At 38.1% G+C, this 25,862-nt stretch overlaps 1 protein-coding gene across 1 annotated transcript in view; it reads left to right on the top strand.

The window, feature by feature from the left end:
- Positions 1-25,862, top strand: part of gbe1 (1,4-alpha-glucan branching enzyme 1) — a 122,925-nt gene that overhangs the window by 23,261 nt on the left and 73,802 nt on the right. The window contains exons 2-7 of the mRNA XM_023962003.1: positions 1,033-1,202; positions 7,774-7,889; positions 9,890-10,015; positions 12,335-12,470; positions 16,766-16,856; positions 18,183-18,392. Of these exons, the coding sequence (XP_023817771.1) occupies positions 1,033-1,202; positions 7,774-7,889; positions 9,890-10,015; positions 12,335-12,470; positions 16,766-16,856; positions 18,183-18,392 (849 nt within the window). The remainder of the gene's footprint in view (positions 1-1,032; positions 1,203-7,773; positions 7,890-9,889; positions 10,016-12,334; positions 12,471-16,765; positions 16,857-18,182; positions 18,393-25,862) is intronic.

Below are 25,862 nucleotides of genomic sequence, written 5' to 3'. Positions count from 1 at the left end.
AATAAGAAGTAGTCAGAAATTGAATTTTGAGCCTAATTTTCTTCAGTCCTCCATCAGAAAAATGCCACGAGAACATTTAAAAAACGTAAAAAAAAGAGACGAAAGTTTTCTCTATTGGATTTAGAAAAAACTTTATTTTTACCCACCAAAATAAAAGCACATCGTTAACTCAGACATTTTTTTCTGGGCCGAACGGCTTATGTGTAAATGTTATAACCATTTACTGCAGGAGTTCATCAGAAATTCGCATCTGAGTTGTAGGTGGAATAGTTGGTGTGGAGTAAGCCGGCCTCCATTTCCCATCATCCACATGTTTACACACTCTCCTGCTATCTTACAGCCCCTCACAACCCCAACTTAACAAAAATGGTGAGCAATATTCGAGCTATCCAGGCATACAGTTTTGACCCAGATGCCAGCTCAGACGGGGAAAAGAAGACGTACATCGATGTACCCATGTGTCTATAAATGGATGCATCAGAATGGAGTGGAGCAGGGAGCTTGTGGCCCGTCACGTTAGCTTCTACGCCACACCCACAAACTGTTTCTAATGATATTTTTTTGTCTGCTCTTGATTGACAACGATTTCAATAAATGCTCAAATGCATTTTTATGCTTAATTTTCCTCATATTTGTCCTCCATCAGGGAAAAAATGCTGCAATTTGCTAATATTAAGTAACTGTTTTTAATTGCACAGAGATCTCAGAAATATGTATTCATAAAATATAGATTTGCTGCATTGCCTGTGTATAATTGTTGGCACGTTTTAATGGGTAAACAATGCTGCAGAGAACAGAGCAACATTAAAAATAGACTCTGAAAGGCAGCACTTAACTTAATGATTTTGTCAGTTAATAATCAGCCTTTGACTCACTGTATTTCTACAACAGTAGACAGTCATTAAATGATGGAAAACTGAGATAAATGCAAACTGATGGGGAGCAAATGGCTCAACAGGAGGAGAAAAAGTCTGTCACTTGTTGACTGGCATTCACACTTTGACCCCAAATCCTCTTCTTTGGGTTCTGAAGGCACGAGCATCTGCAGAAGCTGCTTTTCCAGCTGGAAGAGACAGAGGGGGGCTTCGACCAGTTCACTCGCAGCTACCGGAGCTTCGGAGTGCAACGGCAGCCCGACAACAGCCTCTTCTTCAAAGAGTGGGCGCCAGGGGCGGAGGCCCTCTTCCTCACCGGGGACTTCAGTAAGTAGTTGTGCTATCCAAGTTCCTTCTGATTTTGATTATTGTATTTATTGTTTCTCTTTATATAGTTTTTTAAAAAGTTGGAAAAATTCTTAAAATTATTGTAAAAACTGTTTTCAACATTTATAGTCCCACTCTGATCATCGTGTAGTCTGTTGTACAAGTGTCCCCTAGTGGTCTTTTAATTATATTTATGCCATTTGTAGGCAAAAAAACAAAACAACAAAACACTTTGTTATATTTTAGGACAATTTTTGCTGAGCAGCAGTAGTTCATTAGAAATTTGCCTCTGAGTTGTGGACGGGACCGTTTGCCCAAAGCGACCTCGCCCCTTTTCCCTTTTCTTTGATTACACGCTCTCCCGCTAGCTTACAGCCACTCATACACCCTAACTGAACAATACCAGGGTTAACAAAGATGGTGAGCAATATTGGAGAAGTACATAAAAACATGGATCTATTTGGCTGCAAGTGGATGCATCAGAATGAAGCTTGTGGTATTTTCTACATAACAAATACTACCTATTTTTAATGACATTTTTATTCTCTCTCCTCTTGATTCACAATGGTTTGAATTCAGAAATACAATTTTAAACTTAATTGTTTTGTATGTCAAGAGAAAAATGCTGAGTGAGTTTGTAGAAATCTGCAAAATGCTTGTAGAATTCCAATTAAATGAGATGAATCAATTATTATAATTTTTGTTTTACACAAAACCTGTTTACACTTCCTATATTATATATTCCACATATTCTGGAGCTTTGTTTCCTTCCACTAATAAGTTAGCAGAAATTTGGTAAAAGTGTTAATAAAAAAATTAACTGCAATCTGGTGAAGTGTTCAACCAAAAAAGATGAATAATCACCTTGTAGGTAAAAATGATCATTCTTCCCTGAAACTGAAAATAACTTTCTTTTCTTAGAACTTTTTCTGTGTTTTTTAGTTGTTTTTTTGTGGCTGGTTTTCCTTCATTTTTGTTTTAAAAGATAACCCTTTTACATTCCTGTGTTTAAAACATTCAGTATCCGTGCAAAATAAACCTTATTTTGAATTTCATTTTTAAATAGTATTATTTAAAGTGATTGTATCTAAATTTACATAGGGCTTGTGATTAAAATAAACTAAATGAAAAAGCTCCAACATCGACAGGATGGAGCGGTGAAATTCCCCCAAAATGTTTATCAGTAAAAGAAAAAATAAAGAAAACTCGACTCGTGGTCACTCCTAATGAGAGTATTGCTGAGTCACTGAAGCGCTGCTCCTTCTATAATGGCAAATAATTTTCATTAGACAAGAAAGACACTCGGAAAAACGAGAGCTCTTGATGCAAACAGAAAAAATATCTACTGTAGTAAGGGTCTCCTTTAAGACAAAAAAACCCCCAACTTCCTAAGAGTTGAGTGCAGTGTGGTGGGAAGGGCATCATCCTTTTGATCGCCTCTCTTAGCAATAGGAAGTGTTATAGATATTGATTACACAGGAGGAACATGCCTACTTAAAAAGTGCGGGTCTTTTGAATGTGGGTGTGCTGGTTAATATTTTAGCAGCTGGTTATTTCATCAGCGCTCGCAAAGTTGTTGGGTGAGCGCAACCTCTGCACTTCCACTGAAATCTGTATTCCCTCAAGTCACCACTTTGAAAGTACATTTTTAGGTAAATGTATTTTTGCAGGCTGTTTTCCAATTTACTGTATTTAAAAAAAATAAAAAAATAAACATATATAAAAAATGTTGATATCATCACTCACCATGCTGGAGAAAGCACGACCTCTATCAGACGCAATACAACTTAATTTTCTCATCATTCAACTGAATACGAGTAAAAGGAAGCAAACTAGTCATAGGTTTAATTTGGGGATAATTACTCTAGTCTGCTCCTGATTAAAAGATAAATCAAGTTATTTTAGCCATCTTCAATTTCTTATCTTAATTATGAATCGTAGTCTGCAACACTGCTGGGAAATTTTCATTACATTAGTCATATAGTGTAAGTTTTTTTTTTTTAATCCATACTAGCTTTTAATTGAGAAACACATCAGGGGGGAAAGTCTTTGGTTCTTTTCTTTTGTAAGGTTGATGTTACAATTAATAGTTGAGACTGAACAACAGCTGCCCCCTTCTGTCTAATGCATGCACTGTAGTCATGGAGGCTGCAGAATTAGTCATTTTTAACTAAAGTCTGCTGTGCTTCCATTATTTCCCTTGTCGGCACAACGGCTAACTAGCTCAGCAGTACAAACAAACTGCATACAAGGAAGATAAAAAAGACAGACTGCAGTACCTCCACGCTCTGAAATCTATCATTTTTAATGAAAGGGTAGCACAGCAAAATAATTTGATGTTGGAGTTCACGTTTCTTGATCATTGCCGGAAATCTCATCAAATCAAAACATCTCAAGAACAGATTTTCATTTAAGTTTCCAGTTTCTATTTTTCTTTTTTAAGAAGGCAATACGGATGTTTTCAACATGCAGCTATTGCAACTTCACAGTGTGCTTTCCATTTCCATACTTTTGATCAACAAGCTCAACACTGCACCAAACCCTTGTGTTTTCCTCTGTGATTTCATGCCCAACCTGACGGAAAAAGACCATCAAGTAAAATTGTTGCGTTATTAAAACTGCAGCAGGAACAGACTCTTTCCAGACTGCAAGTGTGGTCACACCAGATCCAAACTGCATGCATATTTTTCTGGGCTCCCGCAGCTGGACTACAATGATTGATCTTTAAATGATCAAAAGGAATCGAAATTTTTCCAGAAGAAAAAAAAAGTAATATATTTAAACAAACAAGTGAACATTGCATGTTGTATTTGGACGTTGCTTCAACCATTAACGTGCTAAAGTAAAGCACAAGAAGTAGTTCTACTTTTTTCCAATTAAATAAAAGTCAACTAAAAGTGAGTTAACAAGATTTCAGTGAAGAAAATGTAGATTGTAACAATTTCTTACATTTCGATGAAAATCATGTTTTTGGTGTTTTTAAGATGTTGCATTTTTTTTTTACTTTTGATGGAGGACACATACAAAGAAAATTGAGCTTAAAATTGTATCTTTTAGTATTTCTTTGTTCAAGCTGTTGTGACTGAGAGCAGACGCACACATACAGTTGAAAAAATTTGGAGGTGTGACACACAAGTTTCTCCGGAAAGCCACAAGCTCGTTTGTTCCGCTCCATTCTCATGCATCCACTTGTAGACGACTAGATCCAAAAGCGTTTTCGTTTTCCTCATCCAAGCTGGTAATGCCATTTTTGTTGCACTGCTAATGTTAGTGTCGGTGTGAGGGGCTGTAAGCTACTAGGGCAACGTGTAAATGGATGGATGATGGTAAGTGGGCGGGCTTAAGCCTCACAAATTTGTTGATTTTTGCTAAAAACAGCATAATCATAATTAAAATACCGCTTTTACAAGAGATCAAAAGATGATCAAAGTAGGTCTTTAGAGAAATATAGACAGTAATTGATGGACAGATATCTTCCACTAATCTTAGTGTCAGAATTTCATTATTGAATGTAACATTTTTCTTTATGAAGCCTAAAATCATAACTTACTCAAATTAGCAACTTGGCACTTGTATCCCCTCACTTTCTCTGCCTCTCTATTTTTTCTCATACCCCCACCTTTTACACTTTTCAAAGAAAAGAGAAAAAAGAGACAGAAAAAATATATCAAATGTAATAAATAAAAATAAATAAATAACAATAAAAACCCAAAAGGGGTTCATTCAAATATACAACCTGGCTTTCCAAAGGTACATAACCCCCTATTGTAATAGTAAAATCTGTCCAACACAAAAGGCTTTCAGCTCTCATCTGTTTGCTCAGTTGTTGAAAAAGGACAAGTTAAATAAAATAAAATAAAAAGAATAAGGACATATTTAACATTTTCAGATCCAGTAAGTATTAAACTTAAAAAGTTGTTTGGTCTTCATGGAATAAATTCAGGAGAAAGTTTCCTTGAATGTTCTTTGAGCAGACGACCGAGTTGGACCGCGTGGATTTGTACTTTCACAGGTACCAAAGTAAACAACAAATCTAAGAAGAAAAAAAAAAAAGCTTTTTGTTTAATTAAAAACAACCTGAAAATCAGCAGCGAGTGAAAATGTTGTTTATTTCACATTTTTTATTTAGTAGTGGTGATTAAATTATAACATTAATGTTGTTTTTTAGCATTATATTTCACATCAACCAGTAATAATTGGTTTGGCAGAGCTAGAGAAAGGATTAGCAGCCTTAAAGACAGAAACTTTAGTGAGAAATCGAGGTGTCCAATAATTGTTGTTGATGAGCCAGATGGGGAAAAAAGAACCTTTTTTAATAAAAAAAAAGTGTTGAATAACAATGGAATATTTGGGAAAAATGTTAACAAAGAGAGTTTTTTAAACTGGAACACACAAAAAGAAACTGGAACATTCCACTCTGCAGACTGAATTGTGCAGAAACATATCTCAGTTTTGCAGTACTCCAGTATTTATTGTATTACTCTGAATAATTATAGTAATTTTCTCAAATTGAATGAGTGCAAAATAGGAAATGTGTCAACTTGTTTACCGTCATTTCCTTTATGTGCTTCTTATTCCTGCTGTTCCCTCGTCATATTTTCCGGATTCTTTTCTATTTTTGATTCATTACCTTTCCAGGACCTCGGGCAGTAATCCCAGGATTCAACTCTTTGAGAGATGACACTTTGACACGGCTCAGTCATAGTATTTGATTTCAATTTCAAAGCAGACGTGGGGACAGCCCAGCAGCCCCGGTCATAAATATGGGACATGTTGGGATGCATAATCATTTTTCAGGAGAGTTTAAGCAAAAGGGAGATAAATACCTTGTGGAAGAAAAAAAAAAAAAAAAAAACTGGGATATTATTACTTCTGGTGCCTCTTCTGTGATTCTTTATTTTTTTTCTTGAGTTATTTCTTCTCTAATGAATAACGAGCAGATGCACACCGACCAACAATGCAAAAGCGCATCCTCAAATGACAGGCCAAGGTGGTCCCTTTGTCATAGATGTTCTGTGTCAGTCAATGACATCTTGTAATGTTGGATCCGCAAATTCTAAATGCGACGTCTTCCCAGTCGCTCCCCCAATGATGGAATATCAACAGCAATGATTTATGATTTTTCAATTTTTCATTTGCTTATCTTCTTTGTGTTGAACTTCCCTTTCCCTGATATTCAAGATAAACTAAAAGAGACACAGCAAAAAACAGAACAAAGAGACTTTCTTGGATGCTGAGCAATGACTAATTTAAGTAGAAATCAGAATAGTAAAACTTAAGTCTCGACCAGAGGGAAATGTCAAAATAGAAACTGAACCCACGGGGAAGACTGCCAGCTACAAACTGTTGTTTGCACAAGGCAAAGTGGCAGACATAGGTGTTAGAGGATGAAACTACTTATTGTTTCAATTGGAATTAAAAAGTAACAATTATTTTCAATTATTTACTTTGATTGGTGCTGCTGGTAAGTATTGACAAACGCTGCAAGAATCCATTCTTTCAGTTTTTCCCCCACATTTTTTTGACATGCAATGAAAACCTTTTTTTTTCTGTCTTTCTTTTTATCGGTATATCAATCCCTGCTATTTTTAAAACATCCAGGCTGAGAGTGAGTAGAGGTTACAAGCAGGGGACCATTATAGCATTATTTTTATTCTTTTTGACTTCTTTGCTGGTTTGCAGGTGTTTTTTTTAGCCATTTTTAGCATTATTAAGGCCATACAGTCAATTGTTATGAAAATATTTAATATCCGATTGCCCCAGTCTCAAAAATATCTGCTGTTCAAGCACAAAATGCAGTCTTTAAACTTGAGGGGTTACCTACAGAATACTATTATGTAATTTATTTATATTTATTTACTGTATACATCTGAAAGAGGAGATCCTAAGGTACATGCAAATTTGGTGCTTGTACTACAAAATTCATGATTATTTTAATAACCGACCTCACTATTTGAGATTCAGGGTCTTACCCAAGGACACATTGACACATGGGCTCAAGGCAGGGAATCAAACTCGCAATGTTTTGATCGGAGGTCAGCTATTCTGCCACTGCACCAAGGCATTAGTTGGCACAAAATCAAAAACCAACTGAATTTCCAAAAATATTGCCTTTTTTTAACTACCCCAGCATTTAATACTATTATTAATTTTTTTTATCTTTAATTTATTTGTTCTTAAATTTTTAGGTCACATTTTGTTTCATGGCACAAAAAAATGACTTGTCGTGTTAAAAAAGTGACTTTCAGATTTCTGGAAATAACTCTCAGTTTACTGCATTTAACTAGTTTGGTTATTTGGTATTTAAAAAAGCTATCATGTGACGTTATGCACATCAACTTATTATTGGTATATAATCACTTCTTTGAATGTTTTAATTTAATGTTTGAGACATTAATTTTTTTATTTTGCCAATATTGTAAGAAAAAAATGTGATGTAAAATATTAATTAATTTGAAGACCCCCTCCAATATTTTTAAAGTGTTTCCAGTAGTATTTTAGTCATAATGACGCCTTTTTGGACTTCTTTGTTGTTAAACTAATATAATATTTTATTTCTGCCCACTCATAGATGACTGGAATAAATTCTCCCACCCCTACGCCAAGAAGGAATTTGGTAAATGGGAACTAATTCTTCCGCCAAAGCATGACGGGTCCCCAGCTGTGGATCATAACTCCAAACTCAAGGTACAGCATTCTTCCATGTGTGTTTTCACGCCCTCCATGGGCGTCGCCTGGCCATGACGGCACCGGCAGCTGTCGCCATCATGTCCGTGTCGATTCCCTGTCGCGCGTTGTCTTATGAACCAAGTAAAAAACCTGGCATGTTGTCAGAAACATGTCATGCTTGCCCTGCACAGTGCTGTGTGTACACAGATTGCACAGTGGAGAGTAGACACACCTGAGGAGCCCAACTGATGGCTTTGTTTTCAGCTCCCATCTGTGGCAGGTATCCCTCAGGGCATTTTGCCATGTTTGTTTGCCGCAAAACACAGCCCACAGTGGGTGGACACCATTGGTTTTTAAGCTCTAGTAAATAATTCATTGGGGTTAAATAGGGGTACGAAATACACCTCCCTTTATGCATTGTCTGGGCATGGTTGAGGAGTAACACAGAAATGAAATGCAAGCTGCAGAGTGGATGGCACTGCTACTGCACTCTCCTTGGGACTGGGTGGTTGCTTGCACACTCGTGCTCCCTGGCCCGCCTGCCCAGCTTCCATTGTCAACGGAGGTCAGTTTAAGGATGATAAGAAGCAGATGGGAAAGCTGGCACCTGGCCTTTCCGTGCGCACCCCTTCTAACTATGAATGGCCATCTCGCTGTGAGCTCCACTTTAGAATTGGTTCCAGAGCAGTCCCTCGTGAATGCACAAGCCGAGGCCCAATCACTCTCACAGAGAGCAGCTTGCCCTTCCATCCCTTTTGTTCAGAGCCCAATTTGTCTCCATAAACAAGTAGTGTCCTTTTTTTGGGTCTAGTTTTACATTGAGAGCTTTGTAACTCAAGCATACAAGACTGCAAAGATGTGAAATGAAGTGCTACCCGAGCATTTTAACACTTCATTTTAGCCACACATAACTGCTCTACGTTGTGTTTCTTCTCAGTCTGCTCTCCACTCCAAGTTTGTCTTTAACATACTAAATTTTGGCCAATTTGTCTGAAGGACCACCGCTCCGTCAGGCTTTATGCCAGTTCATTTATTTAACTATCTTTTCCTAATTCTATAAACTATGGAGCATGTCATAAGGGGAGCCAGGCAGCTAACCCCTTGGTGGCCTGCCCATAATGAAAAATCCCCATCGGGGAGTCTGGCTACCAGCTCACAGGCAGGTGGCATTGGAACAGTCATTACTTCGCAACAGTAGCCAGATTTAGTTGGGCTCTAATGCCTGTTTCTGCAGGGGACAAATCAGGGTGAACACATACTGTGGGTAACACTACAGCATCGATTTCCTAGTGAGTCTTTCCAACTCTCACGCTGCTTTTCTCCCTTCTTATCTGACAATGGAGGCAAAGTAACTTGACAGATGTCCAAACTATGTTTATTTTTCCCCCTTCCAGTTCTAAATTGCAGTCATAATGGATGAAGCCCAAAAGAATAATGATTTATATGACCTTGCCCCCCCTCCCTCTTTTTCTAAAATAGTCCCTGCCTTAATTCCCCTCAATATGGACCAGTAAATCGCTTCGTTAAAGCCAATAAAAGAGTTGCACTCTTCACAAAGCATAATCACCTCTGAATAAAAAAACTTACTGCAACAAGTCTTCTGGTCAATACTGCAGCTTTTTAACCACTGCACCCCGCTGAGTCTCAGTGCCAGTGTGGGAGATGTTTTCCCTTTTTTTTATTTTTTTAGTTTTCTTTTGAGCTTTTACATGGGTGAGCAGACTCACATTCTGTTAGGATGCTTTTCCTTCTAATACTTTTTTTGAAATGCCTGCCTCGTTGGGGTTGTTATAGTGTTAGCAGTTAGAAGGGGTAAATAATGCTAACAGTAATATCACATGCAGGCATTGCAGAGAATTTCTTTTTTTAATTTGTGGTTTTTCCAGTTCTGGATGTAGAACTTCACTGGAGTTTTCTTCATATCAAACCTTATTCCTCCGTCTTTTGTCACTGTCGGGTTGTATTCTTCTCCAAAGTTGGTCCTGCAAGATAAAACCTTGTTTACTCTGTTTACTCAGGTGGTTGTTCACACCAATGATGGCCAACGCATCTACCGGATCTCGCCTTGGGCAAAATATGTGGCGAGGGAGGGGAAAGCTGTCATCTACGACTGGGTTCACTGGGATCCTCCTCACCCTTACATCGTAAGACTGAACTTTATACTGTGCTGCACAAAATTATTCATCCGCCTGGAAAATTTGAATCATGTTCAAATGTAATTGAAAGCTGGGCATTCCTTTTTTTAATGTATATTTTATTTTACAATGATACCCCCTCTGGACGACGCCTGTCCAATCTTCGATCAAGAAAAAACTTACTAGTTGATTAGAAAGTAACTTAAGTCAAAAATTGCTAGAGGTGTTTAAAATTCTGGTCTTTTTTATTTTTAAGTAAGCTAGATTTTTTGTTATTTCTAGACTCTTTTTGAAGTTTTGTCTTTGTTCATTAGGACTTATAGACAAATAGACAGTAGTAGACAAATAGTAGACCAATTGAGCATTTAGGCTAAGTATTGCTATTGTGCTGACTGCAAAGAGAAACCACTTGTTTCCTTGGTGCCTTTTTCACCTTGCAGAAAAAAATCAATGGACCGTAGTTTTTAAAAGAAATGTATTTCAAATACTATGTCAGCCAAAAAAAGAAATGGTTAAAACTTAGTTTAATTTTAGTGAGGAAAATCTCTGGAGAATTTTAGTCCACTCTTGAATCAGATTTGTACCTTAAAGATTTTTTGGCTGTTTGACGTTTCAGAGTTCTAGACTGTGTAGGCTTCTCTACGGCCTTAATGCAGTGTTTCCCAACCCTGGTCCTTGGGGAGTACATATTTTCCATGTCTCCTTGCATGATCAAGCTCTGCAGAAGCCTGATAATGGCAGCAATCAAAGGTAGGTCTGTTTGAACAAGCTAAGATTGACAGTGTTGCCAGAGGACCAGAGTTGGGAAACACTGCCTTAATGGACTTTATTAGCCATCCACTTGTTTGGGTCATTGTCATACTTCATTGTCCTGGTTAATGAGATAATATTCTCATCCAAGATATAGGTATTCACCTGAGTCAGCTGCCTCTTTAGGAGAAACACTGCTTGAGAGAAACTCTTGTCTGTAGCCCAGAATTTGAATGTGTTGTGGTGTGTTGGGTTGTTTAGCATTCAATGTTCTTTTAGACGAGCCCTCACTTGTGGCTAATGGTAAACTGGTTTGTTTTTCTTCCCTTTATAAAGTATTCCTTAAGCCATTCCCTCTCACAAAGCCTCTTTGCGTTGTTTTTCAGTGCCCTCCAGCCCTCTGCAGGTCTACAGTCCTCTTTCTGTTGTGTTTTGACAGCTAAATGGCCTTCTTAAGGTGATGAGGTTTATAGAAAGTCAAGGGTTCTGTCTTTTTGTTGTTGGTAGCGTAAATCTCTGGAGCACATTAGCAAATCCCACATATATCATAGCCAGAATTTTTGGTGGTCATTGTCCTTCACCTTTCGGTTGCCAAACGAATCAGCTTTCATTGAGTGGCACATTTTGGTTTGGTAGAGATTTTTACGCCAGATGCCACTCCAACCCTGTATTTTAGCCGGGCTGGGGACCGGCACAGGGAGACCGAGACTTGGCCCCTTTGTGGCTACATAGTTGGGCAGTAGTGCTAAAGGTCTGGTCTGAGGGCCCACACTGGATGAAGCTCATTGTGCTGCCTGTTAATCAAACCTTGGTTTTCCATGCACCAGACTTACATGCAGCCAACTGAGCCATGATCAAATACTTATTTACCTGAAATGCAATTCAGTTTACAACACCTTTGTGCTTTTTGGGGTGATTTAGCTTTCACTTATGACTTCTGAATAAACCTACAATAAGAGTTACTGATATTCTTTTTTGTTAGGGGGAGGAACACACAAAATCATTTGGAAGTTAGAAAATTAATCTTGATTTTATTTATGTTGAAAGTGTGATTCCAACTGCTACAATTTTAGCTTGACACATTTCTCACTTACAAAGCTATTGTTAAAGTGGATTCTTATTGCTTAATGATTTGAGGAGATCGGAATGTGCCTTGATGCCACTTAATGTCTTTAGCTGAAGAGTGAACTAGGAAAAGCGCCAAGAGGCCGTTAAAGTTCACCTTACTCTTTTTACCGCTCTTTATTTGGCACCATTTTAATTAGAGAAGCTCTTTCATTGGCAGTATATTTGTTTTATTTACAAGGGACTTAATCATGCACTTCAAATATTGGGTTCATGTGGCTTTCTGGGCAGCCATGAGGAAATATTGGATGTCTGCAGAAATTGTGGCTTTCCTGTTGTGTCACACATAGAAAATTATTGATATCGAAGTGTTGCAGATATATATTCAGAGTGTGCAGTAACAAGCAAAGACCTACATCTAGACTTAACAGTTAAGTATCAGTCAGCAGATGTAATGTAGCGTGCCAGACTCTCATTGCCTTCATTTCTGTCCACTCTTGGTTTCCTTTCCAGCATATTCACCCTCGGCCAAAGAAACCCACAAGTTTGAGAATATACGAGGCTCACGTGGGCATCGCTTCACCAGAGCCAAAAGTCGCCTCATATTCCAACTTCACAACAAATGTGCTGCCTCGAATAAAAGACTTGGGTAAGATATGGGAAAAGTCTTGTTTTATTAGATACTAAGTCTAATCCTCTTCCTGCCACTTGGAGCTTTTGTGGACTCAACTTGAGCAAATTTTACATCTCTGCCAGCCAAGTTCTGAGCCATCTTTTTTTCTGGGTGAGAAGCAGTAGCTAAGGGATTCAGGACAGTTTCTTTCTCTTCACTATTTCTTTTAAATGAAGCAGCCAGTGTCTCCATCCAAACTGGCTCCTATAATAGCTGACATGCCCTGCTGCTGAGAGTGCCACTGGTCTTCCAGGAGGAGTGTTTTCCAAGGGAGACCTGTCACACTTCCTCTGCATAAAACTACATCAGCGAGTCAACACCCTGTTTGCTGGCAGGACATAAAGGGAAGCCTGACCAATGGGCAGTGTTTTGTAAAAAGGGCCTTCACAGCTCAAGTCACAGCACACAGCCAACCTGACAACTTGTTTCCATTTCAGACAGCCACTGTTGACTCAGAAGGCCAGCAGTAAAGCAAAGTCTTCCTCCTACACATTTGCACCTCAGTCAATGACAAGTCTTAGACACCAGTATGTTTAGAGCTAGCTCAAATTACATTTTGTCAACAAAAAATAATAAAGGCAGTTTGATAAATGAAAACATGTAACCTACAAACAAGTACAATGTTGCTTACTTTGAACATTTTAATCACAAACTTTTGGCATTAGACTTACTGAGTAGTTGAGTTTCCTACTTTTTTAGGAACTGTTACCTGTTTACATTTTTAAAAACCCAATCCAATGGAAATTGTGGCATTTTTTTCATAATTTAAGACACATACAAAGACAATTGAACTTAAAATTCTATTTCTGAGTATTTGTTTATTCAAATCATTATGAATCAGGAGCAGATTAAAAAATGCAGTTTTGGTGCATATCCTTGTAGACATACATATATATCCGTGTACGTCTTAGTTTCCTTCGTCTGAGCTGGCATGTGGTTGAAAACTTAATTTTATACAGCAGTAATGTTAGGCTGGGAGGTTTGAGGGGCTGTAAGGTAGCATAAGAGCGTGTAAACAGAGAGCTCTCAGTTATGGGGGATTGAGGGGGGCCATTTGCAATAAACTACTGTTGCTCTGCAGAACTCTGTCCTAGAAAACACCCCCATTAAAAAGAAAATCGGCTATAAATCGCATAATTATAATTAAAAGTCCCACTTTTACAATAGATCTAAAGGTGATTGGAGTGGGTCTTTAATATATGGACATTAAAAGGTACATGAAAGACTCTTGTACTATTGAACTGTGAACGACTTGCACAATTGTTAAAGCAGTCTGATTATTGAATCCATTCTGTTGTTGTTTTTTTCTTATTTTATCTTATTTAATGCAAAAGAAGTCAAGATTGTTTCTACCAGGCAAATTTGTACCTAGTCTCTATATCTGGTTATTCTCGTTTGATGGGATTAATCTATGACAAGCCTTAGGCTAGGATCTTACTTGCTCTGACAGGTCAGATAAAACAGGAAACAAAAGATTACAAGAAAATATAAAAAACCTTCACGTGGAAGCAAACTCAAATACTTTTTCATCACTAAAGTATAAATTTCTGATAAAACCAAAGTCTAACATGTTTAATTCTTTCCTGGATAAAAATGTGACACAAATAAATTTGTTGTTAAAGTTGTGTATTAGATAGATAGATAGATAGATAGATAGATAGATAGATAGATAGATAGATAGATAGATAGATAGATAGATAGATGACTTTATTAATCCCACAATGGGGAAATTTCATTTCTGTGGCAGCAACACGACATTCAGAAATAATCTATATAATATAACATCAATAAAGGACATCACAAATTACATTTATATTAGATAATTAAAAATATTACTAAAATTATTATGAAAAATTATTATCAAAAATGAGATTCTTATTAAATAAAGAAATAAATATTAAATATTAAATAAATGCAGCCGCAAAAGTGTAAAAAAACAAAACAAAAAAAACATGCGGTCTGCAAAACATGTAAACTGTAAAAAAACATTACAAATTTTTTCAAAATACAGAAATAACTAATGAAGTTCACACCAAAAACAAAAACAAACAACTGTTCAGGAACAAAAAACAATTTAAAATTGAAAAACAACAACTACAACAAAAGTAAATGAATCAATGACTAAACAGAAAAACACCCTGGGACCGTGGAGTGTCACTTTGACACGTTGTTGTACAGTCTGATGGCTGTGGGGAGGAATGACCTGCGGTAGCGCTCCTTCTTACACTGAGGGTGCAACAGTCTTGTGCTGAAGGAGCTGGTCAGTGCCTCTACAGTTTTGTGCAGGGGGTGGGAGGGGTTATCCATGATGGATGTCAGCTTAGCTAACACCCTCCTGTCCGCCACCTCCTCGATGGACTCAAGTGTGCAGCCCAGGACAGAGCCGGCCTTCCTAACCAGTTTGTTAAGCCTCTTCAAGTCTCTGCCTGCACTGCCCCCCGCCCAGCACACAACTCCATAAAGGACCACTGAGGCCACCACAGTGTCGTAAAAGGTCCTCAGCAGCTGTCTGCACACGCCAAAGGACCTCAGTCTCCTCAGCAGGTGAAGGCGACTCTGGCCCCTCCTGTACAGAGCATCCGTGTTGTTGGACCAGTCCAGTCTGTTGTTCAGGTGAACACCCAGATATTTAAATGTGTCCACGACCTCAATGTCTGAACCCTGGATGTTCACCGGTGACTGTGATGGTGAGGACCTCTTGAAGTCCAGTATCAGCTCCTTTGTCTTGCTGGTGTTAAGCAGCAGGTGGTTATATTAGATATTATATTAGATAGAGGTTATTATAGATATGAAATATAGAAGTGTAGTTTATTTTTTAAGTTTCCATGAATCAGTCTGTTTTGTTTTGCAGGTTGAGTCATTTACAAAGTTGTCCATCATTTCTTGCACTTCTTGACGAACAATGAAAACTAAAAACGACAATCAAAGAGGAATTACTGTAATAAACAGATAAAATGTCACTAAATCATAGATGAAAACTGTTGAAACACAAGTGAAGATTTAATCATCATCTGCATATAAAGTACTATGATGAGTTTGTGAAAATTGACCTCCACTCCAGTTGCCATGGATATTGCAGCATTAGAAGTAAAAGGAACATTTTTGAAACCATAGATTTCTTTTTGTTATCAAACTGAATTGAGTAGTTTCTTATTTTTAGTTTTACACCTGCCTCAAACAGGTAAAATATAGCTTCACTGGAATGATCCAGGTACCTGCAGTGACACTGAGACTTGACCAAAAAGCATGGCTGTGACTCGCAGCTTGTTGTGGGCTTTCACAACCCAGTGAGATACAAAGGTGTCATTGTCATTCTGATGTTGTACCCAACCAGAGTCATAGTGCTTAAATTTACTGGAATGCAATTCTAATTCTCTATTTAATAATTTTCTTTTTGGTCCTGCAGGAATTTTCCAATAGATCATCCCCATTTAACCCCTCACCACCTAAATAACATGCGCTCTTTGAAAAACCATAACTCTTGGAATTCTTTTGTGATCAACGTTGATTCTGACGCAGAGAAAAGTGGCATTTCACCATCATGCAAAACGTCACTAGCGTAAAGTGTAGCATAAGGCACGTCACCACTGTACAGTGTTGCACTTCAGCACAAGGCTCCTTTTCTCCACTTCAGAATCGATTGGAATGACGTGAATTGTGAAAACGGTTCAAGAGTTACGGCAGTTGAAAACTAAAGCTCCAGGCTTGAAGGGTTAAACCGTTCTAAAATGCTGTGCCTTATTTAAAATAAAATCGGCTTGTTTGGCATTACTTAAAATTTTTGCAGATCATCAAAACCTTTTTATATCTCAAGTCACCATCATTATATCAAAAAAACTGAATTAATTTATGTAGCCACTAAATGAAAACATTATGGTTAATAGTAAAAGAGGTTTTGAAAGTATTTTGCAGCCCTTGCTTTTCACTTGGTGGCCTTCTTATTGGACATGCTTTGGATAAGATTCAAGCAGTGGGTGTCTTTTAAAGAAATTATCATAAAAAACTGACAGGATCTTACAGTAATATAACCCCTTCCAGTAATTTTAGGAAAAAGTGGCCTTCCAAAGAGTCAAGAAGTAATGCTCTTCAAGACAACTAAGCAACGGGGTGTTAAGCAACTCTGGTATCATGCTGGTAGACTTAGTCATGGTTTAAAATCCCACATATTCTATTAGTATACCCTCAGTTAATATCTGAATCAATGGCTGTGTCGAGTGTGGAAATACAAACAAAAGTAATGCATTTCATGTTTTTTCTCCCTTTTCATCCAGGTTACAACTGTATTCAACTTATGGCTATTATGGAGCATGTGTATTACGCCTGTTTTGGATATCAAATTACAAGTTACTTTGCTGCTTCCAGGTAAATATATCTGCACATTTATCAACTATTGGCACATTAAGTTATTTTAATAATAATAATAATAATAATAATGGATTGGATTTATCTGCGCTTTTTTCGCTCAAAGCGCTTACATTGTGTCCATTATTCATTTTAAGAATTTTAAAAGTATTAAACGTTTGATGTAAGTTTTGTTTTTTGAAAACTATGTTGACCGTCACATAAATGAAGACAAAAGACCTGCTTTAGTTGGGTGATGAATTTCTCATCACTCTTACCGTGATTGTAGTTTTAGGGTTTCTCCAAGCTTTTGCAGTTTCCACATTAAAGCCGCTTGATCCGCCCAAAAAATACCGTTGCAAAGTGAATGTACAGCTTCAACTTTGTCACCTCAAATCAAGGTTAGGAAGTTTGACAGTGGCAGTAATCTCTCTGTAAATACAATTTCTGTTAATCCACGGAGTGAAAGGAGGCAGAGATAAAGGCGGACTACTCTGAGTCTTTATCTTCTTTTAGAGATCCTCCTTCCTTGCCCGGAGTAGAGCATAAACCAGCGAGTGTAGCATATATATTGTAATTTCACCCTTGATTGATCTCATAGTGTAATTTAAAACCTTAGCCGTTGAAGACCAGGAAGAGCGGTAATCCTATGTGTCCTGTTTTGCAAGCAAGCCGATCTTACGATAGCCTGAAGGACAAATGGGATGTTACTGGACATTATGAGGAGTGCATACAGAGAAATGAGTGTTCAGCACAGCTTTTCTGAGTTCACTTTGTTAAAGACAGGTTTGTAATTTTTTTTTTTTGTAATGTCTGCAGACGGGTCTGCAGACATCAATGTCTAACACTGGAAGTACTCAACTGGAGGTTCTTCCATATTGCTAGAAAAAAAACCCTCTACTTTAGCTTTAACTAACAGTTATGGTTTTTTACCTTTTAAACTTTGATAAAAAAAAGTTTCCTCAATTCTTAACAATTTTGGGGCAGGGTAGATTTTATACTGCTTCTGGCCGATGATGTCAAGCGCCACCTTGTCTGCAGGTAGGCCCCCCTCAAAAACCATTTGCCAATGGGATTAGGAAATGGTTTTACCAAGAATTCTTGTTTTAAGAAAAACGATTTTAGTCACTAAGACATGTTTTCACACACTATTTTATTATAATTACCATTTTCCTATTGGAAAAACTTTCTTGATAAGATTATTTTTCTTGCAAGAGACAATACATTTTTTAGGTAAAGTTATTTTTGTAAATCTAAAACATTTGACCTTGTTGGAGCAAATATAAAATAATGGCTGATAAATTTGGCTTAACCTCCATAATTCTGCATCCTTGTGTCCTTCTGTAGTCGTTATGGGACTCCGGATGAGTTGAAGCAGCTGATCGACGTGGCTCATTCAATGGGCATTGTGGTGCTGCTGGACGTGGTTCACAGTCACGCCTCCAAGAACACAGAGGACGGCTTGAACCGCTTTGATGGCACCGACTCTTGTTTCTTTCACTCACCCCCCAGAGGGGAGCACTCACTCTGGGACAGCCGCCTCTTCAACTACTCCAGGTAACTTTTCGTCTTTCTTCTCTGTGCTTCAGTCAGTGCCACACAAAATAAATAAATCTGATTTTAGATCGGTATTAAATGTGAACACTTTGTTTGTTTTTATTGTTGTTTTTTTTTACAACTGATAAATCAATTATCAGCTTTTATTTCTGACACACCTAATCTTCAGGTTCAACGACATGAAAAGACGGGACTTTCCCCACAGTTTCCCCCCACACGCATGGTACTCTACATGTTTATTTAGGAACTCTGCGTCATCGCTGTTATTCACCAATTTTATTAACGTTTCATTTCTTTCATTGAAATTCATGGCCCCTCTTTTGCTCAGTCTGAAAATAACACACAAAGTATTGAAAGTAGCAGACCGATGGTTGAACACTATACAAGTGGATTTAATTATCCAGATCAAAAGATGTCGGCACTGAATGGTGTTTGCAGAGTAACCCTGGATTTTGGGGGTAGGGGGTGAGTGTTTTGCTTTTACATTTGCATTTTTAACTGCTGAAAACATGAATATTTACTGCTGAATTGTTCAAAGGAGGATGAGGATACACTACTGTAAAGATATTTTCTATTATCCAAGCCTTCAACAAAGATGTCCTTAAAAAATCCTTAATCTTCACAAATATGTTATCTCCTTACATTAAAACCTTTGGTGTTTATGTCTTCTGCTTTGACTTTCTGCTCCTTACCTGTAACGTCATGCTTGCTGGTAAAATTAAGATTAAATCCATGAACTTTTTAAAAATGTGACCACGTGTGTCACAAGTGACAGTTTTAGATGTCAATTTAAGCCGTTACATTTTGCACATTGTTGTTTTCCAGCCTATAGTTTCTGCAGAGCGGCACAAACTCACCTCGGAATGAGTTTAACATAACTAGTAAACATAACTAGTGCAACAAAAGTGAGAAATATTAGAGCTATCCAGCCACACAGCTTTGAGCCAGATGTCAGCTCACACAAGGAAAATGACGATTTGCATAGATATAGTCATCTCCAAATGGATGCATCAGCATGGAGCCCAGCATATTGTCTACATCACTTCAAGCTTTTTAAAATGGCGTTTTTTTCCAACAACAATTTGAGTAATAAAATACTCAGAAATACAATTTAAAGCATAATTTTCTCATTATGTCTTCCATCATGAGAAAAATACCACAAGAACATGCTAAAAACATCAAAAACGCCATTTTTAGTGGAGCGTGTCTTTAATAGTGCGATAAAGCATGAATTGCACAGTGCATCATTAAACACGCACTGATTTTCCTCTTTATTCTTTGCCAGTCTGAAAAGTGTCCATGTTAAATCAAATGAAGAAAAATGACGGACACGTACCAACACAATTAAATTTCATCCATCCAAACCCCTTTTGGGGTCATGGGGTTGCTGGAGCCTATCACATCAACTGTTAAGGAGATGGGGTACACACTTGAGAGGTTGCCAGTCTGTTGCAAGGCCACACACTCACAGTCACACCTTGGGACAATTTGGAGACACTAATTAATCTATGAAGCATGTCTATGAAAGTGGAAGTGCCCGGAAAAAAACCCAAGCACGCACGGGGGGAACATGCAAACTCCACGCAGAAAGGACCCAGCTGGGATTCAAACCTTCATGCTGTAAGGCAAGAGTGCTTACCATTACACCACCATACCAACCCTCCACAATGACATTCACTTTCTTAAAATGCCTTCACTCACCACTTAATTAAGATAGCACTCTAATTCAAACGTGTTTACACCACCTACACCTCCACAATTAGTGGTAAACGTATCACTATTTCCCGAAAGGTACAACTGAAAGCTTAAGAAATTGTTACCACGTGAAAGTAAAAATTGCATGGTTGCACTGTGTTGGATCACATCTAAGTCTACAGTTGCTCCTCTAAAATGCTCGGGACATGTTTTTGTAAGAAAAACACCTTTTTGAAGCTGATTGAATAATTCATTGCCTGCATGAAATATCCAACATTCATATCCAGTTTAAATGTGCTTCAATTTGTCGAAAAAAATAACAGGATCAGGATAGAAGGAAAAAAAACACCACGAACGCAGATGGGGCACAATAAGACCGCATCAGGTGAAGAAGAGCAACATGGCATCAGATAAGACAGACTTATCACAGTTTGTCACCATTTCTAGGCCGAACTCAGGAACTCTGACACGAGTTTGTATATTTGAAAAATGTAATAAAGTGACAAACGGGGCAACGTATGGATGCAAAAACTCTCATTTCCTTCTGTTTTATCCTATTTTTAAATGACTCGAAAACCAGTAAAGCTCAGGGAGGAAATCTGATCCTTTTTTCAAACAAGACAAATTCATTATGCTTTCAATTTATTTACTTATTATTAATAATATGTTTCCATATAAACAACATTCTTCATTTGCTTGGCTTGGCTTCAGCATTTTTTAACTCAAATTACGGAATTGCACATTGGCTTAATAACTTACCTCGCATACAAATGTTCTTATTTAAAACTAGCACTGCAGGAAATCGAGAAAATGCGCACGCTGTTGTTAGTTTGTAATGCCTTCCGACACATCTTTCTGCTTTCTGACTGATTTCAGACAACCGTTGCACAAACAGGGATGTTCTTTTTCAAGTCGAAGATTGAGATTGCAAAAGATATTGGACATCTCGCCAATGCAACAATTGTGCATCCAATCTTTTGTGCAGCCCTGTGCAAAAAATCACTTCAGCTTCAGATATCTGTAAACTAGCAAGGCTGCCTTCTGTCTCTTTCCGTGCTCACCAAAACTCGCGACCGCTATTGTTGTAGGTCCTGCTAATTAGGCGTCTGTGTTGCTGCTGTACCTAGAAAATGATCCCAGCACACATTAGAGAAGAACAGGCACTGTTGAGTCTATCAAATGCCTTTTTGAACTTGCTTTTAATAAGTGCGAGTCAGTGTGCTGCAGTTTCCAATACATTATACAATGCTTAGTGTCAGGCATGGGGCCATAATAAGAGAACAAGGTTCTTCTTTCATTAGTTTTTGAACTGTCCTTGTATCAGAAGCACTCATTAGACATGGTGCAGACACATGCCATGACTGGGAGGCATATGAGGAGTCATTTGTAAAAGCCCCAAAGAGCACTGCAGTGTAAGAGCCAGTTCATTTGTCTTCTTTTTCTCTCACAGGATGTTTGGACATGTCGTTTGTGTCAAGTTTTTTATTACTCTTTCTGGAGGGAAATGAACCTCAGAGAAAAACTGTGGAGCAAGTGTGAAGCAGCCTGTTTTTTTTTTTGTTTTTTAATCAAACAGCCTTTCTATCAGCTGTAACAGCCTGACCATGATGTTCTTATTAGCCTGACAGAATCTGTCTGAAACAAGCAATTGGAGCAAATATGCATTTTTCTTCCCATTGCTGCCTTTCCTGTTCTGTTTTCTTTGCAGCATCTTTGTCGGGGTACCTTTTTTATTTTTTTTGGTGTTCCACTTTAGCTTTTCCTCATAAAACATTCAACACAAACCTGAGAGAATGCTGTTTAGATAGAGAGGGGGGATGTCTGACTCACCTAGAGTTGAATTCAGCCTGTGGAAATCTTAGAATTAGTTTTGCTGTTGTTGAATACCAACTTGACAACACTAAAACTTTACAAGGCCAAGAACACACCTTTTTGAACTAACACAAATAGTGTCGTGGGTTTACCTTTTGTGTCTGCCTTCTTGATTAGATGTCAAGAACAATTATGTTTCAGTTGTTGTCGTCAACACCTCCAAACAAGTCAATGACATCCTTTGAAATTTTGAAGATGACATTTTATAGTTTTCCAAGTTGATTAGAACATTGAAAAATTTTGCCTTCCAAACGTCAGCCTTCTGGCTTTAGGATATACACTTATTTTCTTCACACATGATACAAACCACCATACTTGAAAAGTTTATATTTTCAATGTTTCACCTCAACAAAGCTTTTTTTAAATTATTTTTATGTCCTGCTCCAACTATATCTTGATCTGTTCCTAGTGATCTTTTAATTATGATTATGCAGTTTTTTGGAAAAATCCAAAAACCTGTCATTTAAATACTCAGAAATGCGGTTTTAATCCCAATTCTTTTTATATATCGATCCGATTTTTACAGATTTTGTCCTTTTTATAAGAATTTGTTCTAAATGAAAACAAACCATTTGTAAATAAAAATATACTCACTAGGTAATTTTTTCTGTCAAAACTGATACATTTTATGCAAACCCATTTTTTAATTGAATATTGCTAATTGCCATTAAAAAATGAAAAATAAAAACCTCTGGCTTCAAGGTAATCAGAATGTGTTTCATTTAAGCGTCAGCTGTTTTTGAAGAGCAAAAACTAACCGGGAGAGCTCTGCATTATTCATCGGACGTAGTTTCCTTCAAAAACGTCAAAGTCACCTTGACATTGCAACCCCCGTGAATGAAGCCCACGGCTCGCCATGTAGGGGGCTGGCAACCAGAGAAGCTGTGCCTTTTGGCAGGCCAGGGTTTGCGCTGTGAGTTCTGAGGAGCTTGATGTGTGCTCTTTCTATAATCCCCCCATCTCTCTCAGGATCGTTTGCATCCATTTTTCATCAATCTTTGTTTGAATTCTTAAGATATGAAAAACAGGCCCCGGGCCAGGCTTTTGAAAATGCTTTTTTAACTCTTCTCCATGTTCTCATACTGAGAGATCAGCCCGGAGTCCAGGAGCCAGTCTCTCTTTGACGAGATTATTCTCAGTTTGCTCTTTATTCTGTTTAAATATTTTTTTAATGGTGTTTGATTTTGTCAATATATTGACGATGGTGTGAACATTTCCCTTCATACGTCTATACTCCCAGGAATCCAATTTAGGGTTGAAGGGGAGGGTTGGATCACCAAAGTCAAACTATACTCTTGTCTGAAAGTTTTTTTTTTCTTTTGGGGGGGGGGGCATTTTATAATTCCATTTTAGAACCAATGCCCAAGATATAGTATATCTAGACTCACTCCAATGAAAATAGTTTTGTGTGTGTTTTTAACATGTTCTTGAAGCATCGATTCAAGACGTAGATAAAGAAGATTAGATTACGTTTTTTTTTTTCGTTTCGGACATTTTTTATGCAATCGTGGCGAATCAGGAGAAGCGGAAAAAATGCTGTTGTAGTTGTTGCATAGGAATCACAATCAGTGGGCCACAAGCTCCCTGCCTCGCTCCATTCCGATGGATCCAGTTGCAGACAAATAGATCCATGTACATCTTAGTTTTCCCTGTCTGAGCTGGAATTTGGCTCAAAGCTGTACGGCTGGAGAAGTTCTAATATTGCTCACCAATTTTGTCGCACCGGTTATGTTAGTTTAGGTTTGTGAGGGGCTGCAAGTCTGCAGGAGAGAGTGTAAACAAAGGGATGATGTGATATCAGCCCACATCTCAGAGGTAAATTTTGAATGAATGACTGCGGCTGTACAGAAACTGTGTCCTAGAAAACGGATTTTTATATTTTGCCTAAAAACAGCATGGTTATGATCCAAGGCCACTGGGGAAACGTATACAATAGATAAAAAAAATGATTGGAGTGGGACTTTGTTATTCAACCCTTTCTTAGTCTTTACATACATGAGTACATAAAACATGTAATGTAAAACAACAAGAAGCTCTAAAACCCACATTTTGGCTCATTTAAATCCTGCTCCAATGAAAATCCTGTTTTAAAAAAGTTCTTTTGTTATAATGGAGGACATGTATAAAGAAAACTAAGCTTGTAGTTGCATTTCTAAGAATATTTTCATTCAAATCATTGTGAATCAGGAGCGGACAAATAATACAGTTTGAAAAGGATCATTTGTTATTTAGAAAATAGACTACAAATAAATAGACTATCAAACTATGTCCCTAAAAACAACACAGGTTTTGGGATTTTGACCAATTATATATAATCAGAATTAAAAGATCTCTGGGAACGCATTGGAAAAAAAAGGTGATTGAAATACTTGTGGACTGGGACTCTAAACTCCTTTTCCCAATTTTAGGTTTTTGTTAAAAGAAAACTAAGCTGAACCCCCCCAACGTGCTAAAAAACTTCCACCTTTCCCACTATATTTTTACTACACCACCCATGTACTTACCAACTTTGGACAATGGCTCCAGTCCTATCAATCAATAAACTCACATTTTGACAAGTCATTGGGTCATTTCAATATTTAGCCCCTACAAGTTGTTTCTCCTTCCCTATCAAGTGTCATAGCACAGGGTGAAGCACTTTTTCCCCTCTGGTGAGCTTCAACTAATGAGCTCAGCTTAGCAGCTCTCATAGGCAGGTGAGGGGCTTGGTGGAGTTGCCTGTAGCGCTGGAAGGTGCTACTATAAGGAGCCAGTGGGTAGCAGCTTATCTGGTTAAAAAAAATGCTGAAAGTTGATTTTTAAAACTGTTTAATTTATTTTATTTATTTATTAATATCACTGTGTGGACTGAACAGATAAAAACTTGGTGTGTTGACAACATGGAAATTGACAGTTGCAGATAAATTTTGCTGCTTTTCAGGACACCAAGTAAGTTTTTTTTACACATATTTTGCACTTCAACAATACATGTAGCCTCTGCTGGAACTGTATGCCAATCATTCCTAATGAAACTGCGCTCACTGGGGCACAAACCCCCATGGCAGCTATGTTTTATTCCCTCTGTAAAACCTGCAAAGCGGCTTCTTCCCTTAAGTTTGGCCTCTGTTTGACTGTAAGGCAAACCATGAAACTGTGTTGCCAAGTTTTTTGTTTTTGTTTTAAGACCGGTGTCAGAAATGTGCACTGCTCTGCGTTTGAACGACCATCACGTTTAAATGGGTGGTGTGATTATTCCTGGGAACGGCCACCTCCTGCGTATCCTGCTTCCCCCTCAAATAACGTCTGTTGGAGAAAACTCCAAAGATGCACAGTGAGCCTGACAGGCTGCCATCGATTCCTGAAAGGTGGCACGTACAAAGTGATGATAATTACTGGTTGCTAAGGATAAAACAGTGGAACAGGCAGCAGAGTGTCCCCCCACACCCCCACCTTCCACATATGCGAGCCAGGGAAGATGGTAGCTGCCAGGCAGCATAAAGAATGCACAACAAATGGTACATATCTAACACAAAGACCAGCAATGCAGGAGCAGCCTGTCAGACCTCTGGGTGAGAGTTTACCCACAGAGGCAGGCAGCACTGCCAACTTGCCACAGGGGCTGCTTGCATTGTGAATGTAAAGACATGTTTCTTTGGTTCCCATAATTGCCTGTTTTTATGATTTGAGCGTCCGACTTGTGTCTGAAACCTGGACACGCATAAGATCAGCAGTGATCACTTTCTATGAGTGTTTCTTATAAAAAAAACACAGCGACGCTACCAAAAATCAGTCTGTGAGTTGGCTGTCAGCGTGAGGTGGATGTGGGGGAATAGTTTAAGGGATTTAAAAGAGGCGTTGCCGTCGTCTGTTTTTGGTCCCATAAATGCACGCCATCCATCAGGCTGCCGAGCATCATTGTTGGAG

This window comes from Oryzias latipes, chromosome 13 (assembly GCF_002234675.1).
Source record: "Oryzias latipes chromosome 13, ASM223467v1".
NCBI classification, from domain to species: domain Eukaryota; kingdom Metazoa; phylum Chordata; class Actinopteri; order Beloniformes; family Adrianichthyidae; genus Oryzias; species Oryzias latipes.
This window is presented reverse-complemented; position numbering and strand designations above follow the sequence as displayed.